This window comes from Sander lucioperca, chromosome 7 (genome assembly GCF_008315115.2).
Source record: "Sander lucioperca isolate FBNREF2018 chromosome 7, SLUC_FBN_1.2, whole genome shotgun sequence".
NCBI classification, from domain to species: Eukaryota; Metazoa; Chordata; class Actinopteri; order Perciformes; family Percidae; genus Sander; species Sander lucioperca.
This window is the reverse complement of record NC_050179.1, coordinates 3819180-3837604: the sequence shown is the minus strand read 5'-3', so window position 1 is coordinate 3837604 and position 18425 is coordinate 3819180. Positions and strand designations below refer to the sequence as shown.

Genomic DNA, 18425 nt, shown 5'->3' with positions numbered 1-18425 from the left:
GCCTTAATGCTGCTTCCCTGTCAACCATGGCTTGGCAGAAGCCCTAGACAACAAAATGAATTCTTTTCACTTGTTCAGTGAACACCACAGACGAAAGGGGGCCCCTACTCCTCAGGAATGAAAAGCAGAAACCCATTTTTTTTACCCTCTGATGTTTTGAACAGCGGAGAGCAGAGGAGAGGTATGGGAGGGCAAATGAAAGTGGAGGTGGGTTCGTTGTGTAGTGGGGGAGAGGGCAGAAGGTTCAAGCCTGGCTTCCATCATTATTGGGCCAGAGCCATTAGTCTTGCCAGGCTCTACTGTATCAGAGATGGTAATTGAGTCCGTCTCTGTGCAGCCTTCTCTAATGAGAAGTTGCAGGCTTTAGATTTGACTAATTTCTTCTATGCCCAGGACGATATGTCAGCCCGGCCGTCCTATGCCTAATGACTCCAGATACTTAATGAAGGATTGGTGGGATTTCCAAAGACTCTGATGGAGCATTGTAATAGTGCACTTCAACAGTTAGTGCACTCTGGAGACTTGTGTAATGATATTCCAAGGCTTTTGATGTGCCAAGGATCAAAAGCGGTGTGTATTGTATATATTAATAATATTTACGCGTGCATTTCAAATATATATCTTATAGATTCCTGACCTGTTCCATGACATATATTTTAATGAAATGAAGACAAGATGCCAGACCAACTAGTCTTTCACTTTTTAAAGATGTAACGGAAAGTCCCTTCATATAACTTTGCAACCAGCAAAACAACATAATCTTCTCAAAGACTTGTTTGTTTGAAGTAAATAAGGATAATATTGAACAAAATGTTAATAACTTAATTCCTATGGGTGTTAATTAGAGGGAATTAAACTAAAACGAAATTGCTAAATGCACATATTTAATGCCCCTGTACACAGACAATGGCATGTCCATCACTCCATCAGTACAACATCAAACAGCTGAGCTGATCTTTCTGAAGCAGCTACATTTCCCGAGTGACATTTCTAAAACGAAGAGCGTACGTCCGAGGTGCTTCCTCAATAACTACAGGCTTTTGTCGATGCCTTGACCTGCACACGGTGTCTACGCAGCGGAGTTGAAAATGTCTTCTACAGAAACCAGTGAAGCTGGTAAACATCACATTTCACCCTCATGTGATTCTCATCTCCACCGTGTCCGCCATGGGTCAGGAGCTCATCTGTCGTGAAGGAACAGCACAGCAGCTGATTATGATGGATTATGATAGATTCCTCCTTGAGTGACCTCTGCAGCCAGCCACACATTCTTCAATGCACACACACACACACACACACACACACACACACACACACACACACACACACACACACACACATAAATGTATGGACACAGAGAAGTGTAAACACACATAACTATTGTGTGCACACTTACAAAGACACTTGGGAGGGGAATGAAGGTACATTCATCCAAGCACAGACATACAGGACATAAAGTCACACATGGACACACATACACACTGTAAGTTAAGTAACATAAACATACATAAAACCATGCAGTGCCATGCAGCGTTGCTTTTAAATGGACTGTATTTATATAGCGCTTTTCTAGTCTTAACGACTACTCAATGCACTTTTACATATTACAGGCACCATTCACACGCATTGGCCGAGGCTGCCATACAAGGTGCCACTTGCTCATCAGATAAACATTCACAAACATTCACACACACACACACACACACACACACACACACACACACACACACACACACAGGAATTCTGGGTTCAGTATTTTGCCCAAGGTCACTTCAACGTGGGACTGCAGGGCCAGGGATCGAACCACCAACCTTCTGATTGCCACCTGAGCCACGGCCACCCCATCTTGTAACTGGCCCTCTTGACACCATCATACCGTTAACATGGTTTCAGAGGAACAAATGCTGTGCGTGCGACTGCTAAAGTACACACTTTCAAACACAAACGCCTGGTAAAACCCACAAACATCTCCCACGGCGCATCCACTTTCCATCACACAACGGAGAGAGAAATGCTTTACAGAGAGTAGGAGAAAATAAGACATCCCTAAGCTGTGAACTCATTCCCCCGACTGTAATTACCAGTTGGAAAAAAATTGGTCACCTAGTACTCTCGTGACCTTTCTCATCACCATTCATGTCTTTTCCTGTCACGTTGCTTCGATGTCTAAGTTGGCCTTTTACAGACGGCACATAGACTGAAATCTTATTAGACTGACCTTTAGTTACAACATCAGCTGCCAAACTATTCACACACCCTCTACCTTTTAAACTAAGGCCCTCCATTTGGCTCATTACCATTCAGTTGAGTAGATATTATATTATACAGAGAAAAAGAGAGAGGAGACAGATATAAAGACAGAGAGCACAGGCAATGGCCACTGGCACTTCTTTCCCTCATCTGCATTCTGTCGAAATAAACTTTTCCATTGTAATGCCCCAGTCAATCCCCCCCCCCCCCCCTTTACCCCTTTTCCGTCATGTGGTGTCTCTATCTCACGTCCCTTTATTTCTTCTTCCACTCACCTTGTGCTCTCTCTTTCGGTTCCTCCAATGCGCTCTTTGCCCACTGTTTTTGACAGATATAGTTCACACTGCTTTGTAACCCATGCAGTGACTCCATGGTCTGGCTACACAATTAGGAGCTCATTACTTGCTAATACATAGACTAGAAGACAGACAAAGTCAGCCAGTTCCTTTTTTCTCAAGAGCTCCCTGCTTCCATCACTTGATCTCTCTCTCTCGCAAGGCACGTTTTAAGTAAAAGGGTGCAACTTCTCTTACTCCTTCTTCCCACTCGTCTCATCAAACCCTCTGCTACACTACATCTTCTCCACAGTGCATGATGAGCCTGCGTGTGCTTAGAAAAATTAATAGTTCAATTTCCATCTCTTAAGCATTGTTTCTATGAAATTAAATACACTCTCGACTCATATACCTATGACATTTGATTTTCTGTATGTCATTTTGTAGCTCATTTAACACATATAAAGCTGGTTACGCATTATAACTGCTTTATACATTTTGTTTACCTAAGGTGTGCCATGTCTTCTTTAAGAATTTAATTGCAGACATTTTTCCTTATGTCGCGTTCAGAGCTCAGTGTGACTAGAAGCAAACACAAGTCTCACAGGTGTAACACAAGGTCAGCACTGGCAGCTTCCCTCTGTGTCACTCTGCATCATTTCTTACTATCTGGCTGGCTCCGCGGGAATGCCAGTTAGCTCAGTAAGGGGTCTCGCGGCGTAGCGGTGGAGGAAGGGTGTGCACCGTTTACCGGTGTGTTCTGCGACAGTCGACTGCATAATGAAAGAGACGCGGGGGAGTGTTGACATTTAGTTTTGTTCCGGTGACGGACCAATGTGGGGAATCGGAATTAATGGAATAGATGTGTTTGTTTGACAGGAGAAGCTTCCTCCTTGGGATTGATGAGGAATTCAAGCCCATTAGAAGATATTTGACTGGCCTTGTGTGTACATCTCTGTGGTCATACTATGTGTGCATTCTTATGTCTATTTTTGTATGGCTGTGTGTCAAGCAAGACTGTTTTTTTGTGTAAGTGATGAGCAGCTTGCCCGCAAATCTCATTTTTGTCATCGTTCTACTCCTCATCCTCCATCCCCTCTGTCTCCATCAGCTCCTCCTCTCTGTGAAGGTAAACCCAAGGTGATGTTAATAGGCTGGGATGTTGTGGAAAATGCCACTGTCATCTCTTAGAGGATTAGGTGGACAATTGCTGAAACCCAAGCCAAGTGGTTAAAAGAAAGCTGCAACAAAACAACTATTCTGAAAGTGCCCTATTGCCTACCGCCAGTGTGAGAGAATGTGTTTGGTTGTACCATAACATAACCGCCTGGATTGTATGTCCTCAATATTGAGCTTGCATTGTAATGCATTTATGTTCTGATTTACTCACAAACATCCAAAATACACCAATGATATAGGATTATAGGCTCATTGTAATCCCAGATTAATGGGAGACAAGTGTGTGATTAATATGGCCTTGTTAAATCAAGCAGGCTAGTTTGGCCATTCCAGTCGCCATTCCAAAAATCCAAAGCCAGTATTAGGCCATCATTGCCATCATTGCAAGGTGAAGGAGAGCCTGCTAAATTAATACATCTCTCTATAAAGTGCAGGAACGTCTTTCTGTCTGTGTGTTATGCGAATATCTCTCGAACCGTTAGTCCGATGGATTTCAAACTTGACAGGTGTCTTGCTACGGGCATGAGTAAGTGCAGTGCCAGGTTTGACGTTGTTTGGATTATAAATGCAAAAGATATCGTTAAATTTATATTGCTAAAAGAAGCACACATTGGCTTTTGCCGCTCTAGCCGCTGGCCACTCCCCCTCTCACCCTGAGGACCAGAGACAGAGAGCAGCGGAGCTTTGGCAGCTACAATGTGGCATACACCTCAGACCCACAAAAATGTGCAAAGTTGCACTACTTTGGATTGTCTTTGACTTTGAATAAACAAACGACAATTCCCGAATTTAAGGACGTATCAGAATCCCACACATGCAAGGCACAACCACACAACAAGTGCAGACAGAGCGTGATGCCACTTATAGGCAGGCTATCTATCTTATAAAGCGAGACGTATCTGTATATACAGTATGTGTGTCCGTATTTGGGGGGAAGGTAACCTGCACATCAGCAGACGCCACATGCAGAACGCTTTAGAACAGCGGGGGGACTATTTTCCTGCGATTGTATTAAATTGCTGTGAGCTGACAGAACATAACGTAGCCTAATCTTGGAGATTATTCCTTCACATAGCGGTGCAATGCGAGAAAATCTCAGAGTTGAACCAGGCAGATACATCAGTTTTCATCAGACTCACCCTGGGTCGGGTTAATTAAGTCGCCAAAATAACTCCGCGAATCAAATCCCATACTTCCCCGTTAACCGTCAAGCCACTAAACCTGTATGAAAATGAACACCTCTGCTGAAATGTTAATTTCGTTAACGATCTCTCTCTCTCTCTCTCTCTCTCTCTCTCTCTCTCTCTCTCTCTCTCTCTCTCTCTCTCTCTCTCTCTCTCTCTCTCTCTGTGCACACCCACACACGCGCGCGCACACACACGGTCCGGTTCTGGTGGTTGATGAACGCATATGTGCTGATTAGCGTTCATAATGGGCCGGGTGGGTAGCGCACTGCCATGAGTCCATGACGCTAATGTCTGATTACTCCACATTGTCATTGTGATATTTTGTGATTACATTCTGAATCTGCAACGTTCTCTGTCAGGTAAATACAGTAGTACAACGTTTGATGTACAACTTTGCAAACAAACAAGCTCTTTGGCAACATGAGCACAACACTGATTGTGTCGTTGGCCTCTGTATTATTATTACTAGTGCAGTGCCCGTTTGGAACGGGCGATTGCTTGGCCTGTGGTATTGCTGCTTGTAGAATTCATCAAAACCAAATTGTACAGAAGGACCCCAAACCACTTAATATGCAACTCCACTGTATAGCCTATACTGACTTACAGTGTAGGCTACGTCTACATCAGAGGAACAACTTTGTACACTGTAAGTCAGTATAGGCTATACAGTGGAGTTGCATATTAAGTGGTTTGGGGTCCTTCTGTACAATTTGGTTTTGATGAATTCTACAAGCAGCAATACCACAGGCCAAGCAATCGCCCGTTCCAAACGGGCACTGCACTAGTAATAATAATACAGAGGCCAACGACACAATCAGTGTTGTGCTCATGTTGCCAAAGAGCTTGTTTGTTTGCAAAGTATGCATTTTAATGTTTCCATTAACCTTTATGTGTCCATTGAACACAGACATAGCTCCAGGGAATCAGTTGCAGGGGATTAAACAGACCTCTGTAATTTGTATATTATACTAACATATACTGTATACAGCCACTATTTTCTGCAGCTCCATTCAGAGAAGAGAAACACTCTCTTACTTTTTTCCCTACCCTCCCATTACCCTGCATGAGTTTACATTTCACTTTGCCACAACCTTTACCTTAGAGTGTAGTATGCGTGCATGCTTAATTGGGACATTTTTAAAATCCATTATTCACTGCAATTTAATTTAAGTTTTAAATGTAGTAAACATTCAATCTAAACATACAGATGTAGTTGATATTGGCACTTTCCAAATTATAATTCCATTATGGCTTAATAATAGTATAATATGTTATAAATGTTTTAAGTTTGGATAGAAATTGCTTTTTGTATGTGTACAGATTATCGGAGTCATTTACTTTGCTTTATTAGATATGTTTCTATTGTGTGTGAATACACATCTATAAATCGTGTTCAAAGTCACGGTTTCTCTCTCTGACATTTTGTCTCTTCAAGTTGGTACCCCCTTCTCTCTCTCTCTCTACACCGTTTCTCTCCGTCTGGCTCCGGTACTATTACTGCCCCCAGATACACTATCAACAGTGCTGCCTTTTTAACAAGGCTGAGACTTTTAAGAGGGTTTGTCAGTGCCCCTCCCTTCCAGATGCCTGCTAGTCGCTGGGTGGCCACATCCCATTGGAAACATCTTTGATTTAACAGACATTTTATGCATAATTTATATTGTTACCAAGGCTTTTCTTCTGAACCTCGCAAATGCTGGAAAACACTTAATTCTGGCAGGGCAAGAGGTCACTGTCTCGCTGGGGAAGTAAAGAACTGAGCACTGACTGCATGGCTGTAGGCAAAAATGAAATGGTAGCTAAAGCAAGAAGGAAACAGCCACTGTACTACATTATGAAATTCATATTCTACTTGAAAATACTTTGTTGGTTTGCATTTCTATGCAGACAACAGAAGCCTCATGCTGCACTGTAAGCAAACTATCTTCAGGCAAACCCATCTGGTGCAGCCTGCTTAACTCTGTGTGGAGGGCGTGTGTGTGTGTGTGTGTGTGTGTGTGTGTGTGTGTGTGTGTGTGTGTGTGTGTGTGTGTGTGTGTGTGTGTGTGTGTGTGTGTGTGTGTGTGTGTGTGTGTTCGGATTAGTTACAAGGGGGGTTTTGATGAAATAAAGGCTGTTTGTTTTCTGAGTAATACTGTCTGAAATCATGGTTATCCCTCAATGTCTGTGATAATGCCATAAGCCATAGGAGGTTAGAAAACTTCCATGTATTCAGGCACGTTGACTGTAAACAGCACTGTGTTTGATGAGAGTCAAAAAGAGTAGATCCAGTGCAACAAAACTAAAATGACTTCTGTATAACGTTCCCTCTGAGATAATGTTTATGTTGGGATGTTGCCACATTATCCTTGTTTTCTGAAAATCATAACATCAAGAACGAAAAGCCAGTGGCATTTTTTTAGGCCATCAAAGCAATGGAACTGTTGCCAAAACTCACACACGTTTTGTCCTTTTTAGTTCTTAGTCCTTTGTATTTCATAGTTAACATACTGTACATGGGGTGCTATTTATGTTGCATACAAAGGAACATTTTATAAAACTTCATGCTTGTTGGTTGCAATATGTTGTGAGTTTATGTAACATTACTTGTATTGCCTTCTGCATATTTTGATTACAATACAAACAAACTATAGTGAGATGCTATAGAAGAGAATGTTTCGCACATCACTAGGGTTTTATTCTGACCTTCCTCGAGGAATTTATTCTGACTTTCTGCCTTGAGAGCCAGTGTCCTTATTTCCTTAAACAGCAAATGCTAAGTCCAGAAGACAAACAATTGCCTCTTTATCGAGCTGCATGGATGGTTACTAATCCTGCTTTAGCCTAGCTAGCTTGTGGTCCATTGTTTGTTCCTCTCCAGATGCACACAGGGGGATTGGGCCCCACCTGTGAGAGCTGACCAGTCCTGTGGCCGATCCTGTTGACAATTAACCACTATCTCCTTGTGAGGTTGCTGCCAAAGACTTTTCAGATTTGGTCTGACAGTGGGTGGATGTCCTTGGACTCTAATTCCTTTTCCCAGGGTGGTGAAGTCAGCTCAAGTCTCATTTTCTTTCCTTTTGTAATGGTTTCAAACTTGGACTAGACATGGAGAAGGGATATGGCGGGGCAATATATCGATATAATATCAAAACGGTGATATAATGAGACTAGATATTGTCTTTCATTTTGGATATCGTTATTTTGTAAGTGTTGTCTTTTTCTGGGTAGGATGCATTGCAGTAACTATAGTAAAGAATGTAGTTCTCTTAACTTACCAGATTGTTTACCCACTTAGCCATTCAACATTCAAAGATTCAAAATCCTTTATTAATCCCACAACGGAGACATTCACAATGTTACAGCAGCAAGGGATAGTGCAAAAAAGTACATTACTATGATTATTGTCAAAAATCTCATTGTAAAAGATTTTGCGAAAGCACCAATGGTCAAACCTACAATATCTTCGCAATATCAATACAATATTAAGGTATTTGGTAAGAAATATGATATTTGATTTTCTCCAGCCCTAAGAAGAGACCAACTTATCTAATTGGTTAAGATCCCCTCCATAGTCCTTTTAATACATGTAAACATGTGTAACAAGACTTCAAAGATGAAGTTTTTTTTATTAACGTCAGTTTTTCCAGCTGTCCCGTTTTGTGATATCAATATTTTAAGTGTCAAGTGAACTGGGGAAAAGCACTATATTGCTACATCTTGCTGCTGTAAAGGAAGATGATTCTTAAAACATTATTTGGTTCTTTTTAGCAGCTGCTTTTGTTTAACTTTCTTGCTCAGTATGCCTCCTCCTCTGCATCTCTCTGGTGGTCATGTATATGCATGGTACCCCGATAGAAATAATATGTAAAAATATATGAAAAATGTATGAATGTAACAGACATTTTCATTTTACGTGAAACTCTACTTCTGTGTCAAACAGAAGAGAAAATAATAATTAAACCACTATATACTGATACTGTACAAATAAACATAATCAGGTCCACCTATGAAGTACGGGTTACACACACACACACACACACACACACACACACACACACACACACACACACACACACACACACAAACCATTACCTATCTGTCTATACCTACAGTGTGCCCCTGCTTAGTTTAGAGTTCAGTGAACACTCAACAGGGACAAAAACTGAGAGAGAGGGAGAGAGAGAGAGAGAGAGAGAGAGAGAGAGAGAGAGTACAGTACAGGAACAGTACAGTTTTCATTTCCATACACTGTATCAGTGCATTGGAGGTTTAAATAAGCGGCCACACCACCATGTTTCATGGATGTGTCACAGGTGTGTCTGCAGCCCTCTCCAGACCAACAGTATGGTCAGCGGGGACAAGTACGGCAGTGCATATGGAATTGGGTATTCCAAACTGCAAGAAAAATTAAGGATAATTAATAAAACATAATTGTTGTTAGTTTTCTTCACTGGCACTGTTGCACTCTTATTGCATCAACCCACCTATTGCACACCCATATTGTATTATGTAAGCCTATCAAAATTGTCATGCCTAAGTCTATCTTTCTGTATACTCACTGGATATAGCTGCACACAGTGCATTGAGTTGATTACATAGCATAGATAACAGTAATCCATGCATTAAAGCTGATTTTGAAAGTCTGAGATAGACCATGTTGTAAGATAGAACCGAGCACTTCATGGGCTCATTTGTCTTCAGTCATTAAGTTTTAGATATCTAATGGTTGTTGTTAGTTTTCGCTCTGTGACCTGCTGATTGAATCATAACTGATTTTCATAACTGAAATTCTAGAAATTAAGAACACAATTAACTTAAGCTGTTTGTCTAACTGACTGACATCTCTTTACTTCCTTAGTAAACACAAGGGATGATAACCAGATGATAGATCGATATGTCTTTATTTCTGATCCCCTAAAAAAGCCTGCAGGTACGACGTGCTTAAAAAATGACAGACCATGCTGCCTTGGAACAGTATCACATTCTCATTTTCTCACTTTTAAGATAATGCTGATCAGGATTACATAACAAACGTTATGCTCACAGCTGTCACTGCTGATAAAGGTACCTAGTGTAGCAGAGGCAAAGGGTCTCGTTACTTTTGGATTGGTAGGATGACCAATGGTGGACAAAATGGTGGTCTTCACAGTGTAGGCCATCATCCCTGCTGTTCACAACCAATTTTATTACTGAGCTCTTGTGCAGTGATGGTTTTAAACAAGTCAACAGTTCAACAATATTATATAAAGTACTTCATTTGGAAGTGAAAATGAAGGTGAAAGTTAGAGTTGTTACAAGTGCATGTGCTTTTTTGTTTTCACCTCCAGATATGTGGTTTATACAACAAGGTAAATCTGGGATTTGTTTAAACCTGTCTGGTAGTAGGATTACGTGTGTTGGTCGCCTTGTTGGGACAAGTGCTGCTTTGTCCTTAGCTGTGTCAGTGACACTGGCCTGTAGAATGGATGGTCAAAACAATGAAAAGTGTACACGTGTGAAATAAATGTGAAAATTAAAAAATACTTAAAAAATTGAATTAAAATGTACAAGAATGCTTTAAGAATGAAGTTGTGGTTAGGGCTTGTGTTGTGTTGGCATGTTGATGCCAGACGTGTATCAGAAGAATATGGAGCAGGGAAGACGTCCGCTGTCTCGGCCTCTAACAATCCTCTACTCTGGAACAACAAAGGCTGACTCACATCAACCCCTGACTATGTTTCTCTGGTGGGGAAGTCTTTTTTTTTGGAGTGTGCTACACATTTGTCTAAAATTATAAAGGGCCCTATTGTAAATAATTATTTTAGCTTGAGGCTAGATTCCATTGCAGTAGGTTATCATTTTGATGGCAGGAAATTGGAGAAAACTCCACACAGTTTCCATAACTGTGCAGAGTTGACACTACAAATAAAGTAATTACGTAGCAGGTGATGGAGCCTGTGGCCCCTTCCCCTCTAACACACAGAATTACAGAACATAGTTTCACTTTCTACGTGGCTGTTAGAGGCTGAAAAAGGCACATGGTCTAAATGTGGCTAGTATTATTCAGGTTTTACTGTCTTTTTTCATGCATAACTCCATCTCTCCCCATTTATGCCTTGCGTGCCGTGTTGCTCTGTGCTTATGCTGCCCTGCCTGTGTGTCTGTCTGTCTTTAACTGATGCAGACCAGGTACACTTATTTGCTTTATTTACACTGGATGCTTCAGTGAGCTGAAGGAACAGGGTGGAGAATATTTTCCTCTCTGGGATGCTCTATCTTTCTATCTCTCTGTCACGCACACACACACACACACACACACACACACACACACACACACACATAATGGAAGAGCCAAATCACCTCCACCCCCCACTGCGCCTCAGAGCCTGCTTGTATGCCAAGACCATGAAGAGTGGTGTGTAATACGTTTCTATCCTTGAACCTGAAAAGCTAGTTTTTGTTCAAAGCTGGGCCATATCGATTCACTCCTCCCTTATCCTCCAACACAAGCAGACCGTGCCGTCCATGTTGGTATTGGCATTATCAGGCTGTAATATGGACTTGACTTGCTATTTTGAGACTATTTTACGCAATATGGTGTATTATTTAGGACAAAACGCCTAGGTTAAATGGTGGCAATGGTGATGCGGAAGTGGGATTATTTCTGAGGACAGAAACCTTCCTTTGGAGAACATCAGCCATCTATGAACACGTTATTGTGACACTTCTCCTGGAGCTTAAAACGTACAGTAGGACAAAAGCTGCTCAATCAATTTTCTGGTGCTGTTTCAATCCGAGGCTCAACCTTTCACCCAGGTCTGATCAATGCAGGTCAGATATCTAAGCCTGCTGAGGAAGACGGGGTTAAAGCAGTAACAGCCAAGCCAATAGTCAGCCCACATATGGGTTTATATCACTGACCTTTCATGCGCAGAGCAGAGGGAATAGAACTTGCTTAGGGCAGCTATTACTAGGAATCAGAGTAGAAAATGTTGTTACTGTCCAACTCTCTGTTTCTTTTTTACTCCTCTACCTTTTTCTTCCATACAGTACTTGTTCCATGTGACTCCTTGTCCAGCTGTATCTTCATCTTCCCTCCCCTCCCATGTGTTGCCCTTCATCTACTCATCTTTCCTTTTCCTTAGTGAGGTTTCAATTTTTACATGTTTTCCTTACTGTTGTATTAACTCCTCATGGCATCTTTTTTTGTTCTCCCCTCCCACCACGCAGTACTTTTCTCTGTCTTCCTGTTGAGTATTGTAGCAGCAGTTACATCCAGACATACCCAGAAGGGACTTATACAAGAAGCCATCTGTATGCTCTAAAATGTATACAATTTTCAAGAGTAATATAGATTTCATTAACAAATTACAAATATGCTGATATTTGGTATGAAAATATTCATGTGGGTGGCTGGACCATATGCTGCCTTGCACATCCCAGTGTTTTCATATTCAGAAAATTGCTTAGGGTGTACTGAAGTCCCCAGGCTGCCATTTCCAGAATCATCATGTATGAAGTGTACCCATGGAAAATCATGGAATAACAGTTGGAAGCTTGCCATTCAATCATTGACTTGATTTTTGCATGTTCAAATGGGCAACAGTGGTCAAAGATATTGAATTACTGACAGCCCTTCTAAGAGATTGTGGCTACACTACGCTCTGCGGTGCCCTGCGGTGTCCTGCTACATCCTGCTATGTCCTGCTACGTCCTGCTACGTCCTGCTACGTCCTGCTACGTCCTGCTATGCTCTGCTGTGCACTGCTACGTCCTGTAACGCCCTGCAGTGCCCTGCTATGCCATGACCTACTACAACTATTTCTAGTCACTATTCCATTATCTTTATTGTGACTGTTATTGCCACTGTTCATCACAACCCCAACCGGCACCGTCAGACACCGCCTACCAAGAGCCTGGGTCTGTCCAAGGTTTCTCCCTATCTCCCTAAAAGGGAGTTCTTCCTCGCCACTGTCGCACTAAATGCTTGCTCTTGGGGGAATTACTGGAATTGTTGGGTCTTTGTATGTTATAGAGTGTGGTCTAGACCTACTCTATCTGTAAAGTGTCTTGAGATAACTCTTGAATTGAATTACACAGATCTTTCCAATTCCACTTTTACAAAAAAGTAATCACCTTTTGAAATAAAAATCATATACTCAGGAGATACTTAAACATCAAGAAACAGACTTGTCCCTAAAATTTTAATTTTATGATTTTATTTTAGCGTTGGATGAGTTAGAATATATTCCTCGCTTTAACCCAGAAATGCCTGTTTTGATAAACAATTTATTTTTTGTTACTCACCTGACAAATGTAATGAACAGCTTCCTCAAAACATTTAGCAATTTTTTTTGGATTGGATTGTTTACATCTATGTTTGCTAGCTTGCAGTCTTCTTCTTACTTGCCTTTGCAGGCACATATACTACGCTTCCTTACAGTTTCTGTAAGCAGAATAGCTTGAAACTAGAAGCGTACAAGTGTACCACTCAACCTGTTCTCACTCCCAACACGTGAAATACTGACACTTGATCACATCACATCAGTGGCTCTCAGCATCAGATACCGACGCAGAAATCGCTCTTTAAAGTCTGTATGGAAAGTACCGGGCATAGCAGCAGCTCGACCGCGGCGCTGTAAGATGACGTAGTTTGTTTTTGTAACCCCACCTACGATCTTTTCCTAAACCTAACTGTCTTGTTCTTGTGCCGCATGTCAGTTAAACGTACATCCTGACCAAGCGCGTCTAAATATGACGCTGAAGGGCTAGACACTAAAGGAGACTTTTTGCGTCAGTAACGACAAAGGCACCTGACCAAGCGTCATTTTTTTGATGCGCTGGGAGTGAGAATGTGTTGTACCACCCACGTGTGCATGCACAAACAAATCCCCTTTGCTTTGTATTACTTCTCGTGGATGTTTGACCTTTACTGTGCAGAATGTTTGTGCAGAGTTTGACACTAGAAGGCTGTTTTTTACATTCTGCTGAGGGAGGAAGGTTTCGCTGTGCTCACCTTAAATCTAATAACACACAAGCAGGATTTTGTCAAAACATAAATAGTATGGTCCAATATGCAAGTTATAGTAGTGTGATGCGAAAAATTGTGGAGTGCACAAAGACAGAGAATGCACTTTCTAGTGAAGGAGGAGAAATGTGTTTTGCAATTACACTTTCGAAACAAGACATATTTGCATATTCATAGATCTGGATTTCTGAGGGAGAAGGATTAGATGTCATTTTTAGAATTTTGAACAAGGTACTTGAACGTTTTGGGGGAAAACCATAGCGTACAGATTCTTTTTTATTATCATTTTTATGGGTCTTAAAAACATATTTTAATTGTATGTAAATATGAGAGATGTTTTCTTTCATTAGTGCCCCCATGTTCTGAATATAATCAACATAGCACAGCAGTCATGCTCATATTGCATGCACTTATGATTCAACATAAAACAAGGAAAGATTGCATTAGGCATGATTTTGCCTTTAGAAAATGTTGCCCAAAAAATATTCCAAATGTAATTTCATTATTTTTCAGAACCACTGGGAAATTAGACACGTGTTTATGCTGGGAGTTCATTTTTGATTCAAATTATAATTGAGGTAAGAGAGGTGAACTCTATATACAGTACCAGCAACAGCAGCTGTGCAAAAAGATGGAGAGGGACAATTTCACCCTGGGTGAACTGGAGAAACTTCTTGGAAGTAGCGCAAATAGAAATGCTAATTAAAAAAGTATCCATCTGATGCCGGAAAGATTCTACACTCTATGGTTTAACCGTCTAAATGGGGCCTTAGTGGACACAGGCATTGTGGAGGGTGGGAAAGGGTGAGAGGCTGAGAATAGGTGTGCAGAGGCAAGGATAGTATAGTCAATATTTACCCTGAGTAATTGGTCTACACTTCCCCAGCAAGATACACAGACGTCCAGCGTCATCCCTGCCTTATCTCCTCCACTTCTCCCTCACACACCCACTGTGTGACAACAGTTGCACACAGCGGGGTTGTGCAGCTGTGCAGAAAATATCCACAACATAATGGTTAAAAGCATATAAGATGAATGAGTGAGCCACTGTTCATGGACAGCGTCATGTCCATTAAAGTTCTCCAGGTGACCTTAGGAGTTTTGCAGTACCCACAGTGAACAACAGCGTTATTATTCTCTTAACAAGCTCATAGAGCAGTCTGTGTAGGACTGTGTAGCGACACATACTTTGGTAATGAGGTGGGCATGTTTGCTACCTTAACGTTAAACCGCTGCACTCTATCGATGACGGGTATATCTATAGGATGTGTGTGCTAAAAGAGGAACTGACAACCTGGATGCAAGAAGTGCTGCAAAGGTTTGCTATTTGCAGTGTCAGAGACTCATGGGAAAAGATGGGCTGTTTCTCATCCTTTTTTATTCACTCTTTTGGGCCAAACACACAACACATTCAGTCCTCTCACTGTGCTCTCTCTCGTTCTCTCTCATGCTCTCAAAGCAACTCTCCAATTAACCTGATGCCTCTCGACCTGCCAGCTTGTTGAAGTCACTTTACCTGGCTCCCTCCTACGCTTGTTCTCTGTTTGGTATGAATGGACATTTATAGTATTGTGTTTAGTTGTTATGTGGACTTTAAGTGGCGTTAATCACACGTATCTCTGTGTAAGTTTGTCCGTCTGTAAACCCTCATGAAGGCTGCTGGCTGCTAAGAAATCTATAGCATACAAAGTGAGACAAGTATATATATTATGAAGAACAAATCAGATAGAGCTGGTAAACAAGAGTGTAGTTTTGGATTTGCACTATTTACCTTTTATGTGTGACCTGAACTTGTCTTTGTTACTGTCGTTGTTCCTCTCCCTCTATTTCTCTCCAAAGTGTTCATCTCTGTGTTGGTCCCTTTGTTAATAGAAGAGCCGGACAAACACGGACAGGAGGGGACGAGCCAGGGGAGATTGTGTGAAGATGGTGGTGTTTTCTCAGATAGATAACAAACAAATTGACATTTGGATGGCTGTTTATATCTAAGAGGCTCACTATAAATCGCTGTCTACAAGAAATATTCTCTGCAACACCTTATAATTATTATACAACACTACATGTAAAACTAAGCCGGCACAAACCGTTTGTTTTAGTTTTGTGAAGGTAGTAATCACTAATTTGTTTAATGATTTTTAATTGTATGTATTCCTCAACAGTTAAGTTTGATGGGTACTCCCACCAATGAGAAATTATTATTAGAATGTTTTCCAGTCCTCAGAAACTATAAGAGCATTTTCTCCTTATCCCTCACTTCCCCTTCTCCATATTGCAAGAGACAAAAGAAGGGTTTGCATCATCCCCACAGAGGATCAGAAGGGTTGTGCTGTCTCATTTAAAAGAGGATCTACACATGGTTTCCACAACCTGCTGCAGTAAAAGGGCAGCAGGAGAGGGATGATGTAAGAACATGATTCCTGTGTGTCAGTTACTCAGCTGTACTCTGGGAACTGGCTACATCTACTATGTGGATATTAACTAAATTGTGAACCTGTGAGCTCTAGTTATGAATTCAGAAACACTCAAAGGTCAAAGCTTCCTATTTGTACCGTAGTACAATGGATCCCTCAGTAATGAATATAAAATATTTTTTAACATATTTTTTATATTTTAAAATATTGGAAGAACAGAAGCAGCATATTTTCTCGAAACAGCATTATAGTAGGATATATTTAATCTCTTTGCATCTTTATGAAATATGACATGTGTATGTATATATATATATATATATATATATATATATATATATGTTAAATGGTCAGTTAACTGTTCAGTTGAGCACCCTAGTATCGTTTTCACAGCACTGCTCTTCCCAATTGGAGTCGTGTAAGAAAGAGAGATATATAGTGTGACCCAATCAGTCACTTTACTGGTTAACAACACCGTCACTTAAGGCTTAAAGGTCCATACCTCCTGGCAGCAGGTACACCGCCTGCGTTCTGCTCTCTCAGTGTAATGAAGTGGCCCATACCAGCAGAACCTAGTTTCAGCACTGCAGCATGAAAGTTTTTCCCGGTCTGTCCTGAACTCTTCCTCATTACCGCCCTATAGTTTTGTTTACGAGCTAAACTGTTCACCACATAGTGTCAAACCTCAGCCAAAAGGCCATGTTTCACATTCCAGCCCATTATACCACAGCTGCACTGTGTCAACTAGCAGTGCCCCGAATGAGCTCAGGGCACATGGTTTTTCCTGAATGCGGTTATTTCTGGACTGTGTGTGCGTATCTGTGCATCTGTGTCCAAGACATAAATATGTGCTTTGTTTGTATGTGAGTGTTCTTTGGTGTTCGTTTCCTTATCTGCCTGATTATGATACTGCCCAGCTCTGAACGTGATGCTTACACCCACAATGCTGTTAACACTGAATGACCTCCTCTGCTTTTGTATTCATGAGATCGTCCTCTGTTTATTTGCCCGTACATTGATATAGCTTTTTAAAGAGAGGCACTGCCTTTATTATTTTTCTATCTTTAGAGAATGGAGACACTAACGGTCTTTTATTTTGACTGTTAATGAATAGCTCTGAAATGCAATATCCCTCTGCCTGTTTAAATTCTTTATGGATTTAAATTTGTAATTGTCTGTTCTCTTTCTTGTTCTCCTCTCTCTTTTTCTCCCTTTGTCATTCTATCTGTTTATCAATCAGAGAGCCAGCTGCTCCCGGGGAATAACTTCACCACAGAGTGCAACATCCCTGGAATCTTTATGTGTGGGGATGGGAAGTGTGTCCCAGGTGGGTGGCAGTGCGACGGATTGCCCGACTGCTTTGACAAGAGCGACGAGAAAGGCTGTCGTAAGTCCAGTTCAGACTCCATTATCAAATCTTTTTCCCCCCGAGCCTTTAGCTGTGCCTTAAAGCAATGAAGCCATATAGCCTATTTAAAGTCACGTTATGTCTTCTCAACTCCTGAACTCCTCTCGCTATCCAACATTCTCCCATCCCTACCCATAGAGCCATAAGGGCCATTTAAACCTAATTCTCCGCCAACTTAAATTAACTTCTTCCCTCAATCCTATCCTCTACCCCACAGCGTTTACTCCTCCTCCTCCCTGCCAGACCCACGGCCCCAGTTTAGCACCAGGGCAAAACTAAATACCATCAAAGCAAAGGCCGATTACTTGTGGAATAGTAGCGCATGCATAATTCTACTGTAAGGCTCCAGTAATAGTTCAGTTTGATCCTCACTTTTAGTTGGCTTTGATCTATCTGGTCTGCTGCTCCTCCCCTTCCCCCTCCCGTCTCAGCCACAGCTTCACACAAATATGTTATTGTTGATGAAGATTGACTTTGAGGCCCCACCACACTGAATGGAAAACCCCCATCTCCCCATGTAATCTCTCTTAACTGTCTCACACTCACGTTTTCACTCCTCTCTGCGTCTATCTCATCTGATGATTTTTGGCTTTTGGCTTGGAATTTGCTTCACAGAGGCTTGTTTCCAATTAGAAAAGCATAACCCTCCTTTTGCAGAGATTTTTTTATTTGTTTAACCCAGGTAATTCCCTACCAAAAAAAATCCCTAATGGTTTGTCTCTCATTTTC

General features: G+C 41.4%; 1 protein-coding gene across 1 annotated transcript in view; it reads left to right on the top strand.

Annotated features, from left to right (window-relative positions):
• Positions 1-18425, top strand: part of ldlrad3 (low density lipoprotein receptor class A domain containing 3) — a 77672-nt gene that overhangs the window by 11470 nt on the left and 47777 nt on the right. Inside the window, exon 2 of the mRNA XM_031282914.2 lies at positions 17529-17675. Within this exon, the coding sequence (XP_031138774.1) occupies positions 17529-17675 (147 nt within the window). The remainder of the gene's footprint in view (positions 1-17528; positions 17676-18425) is intronic.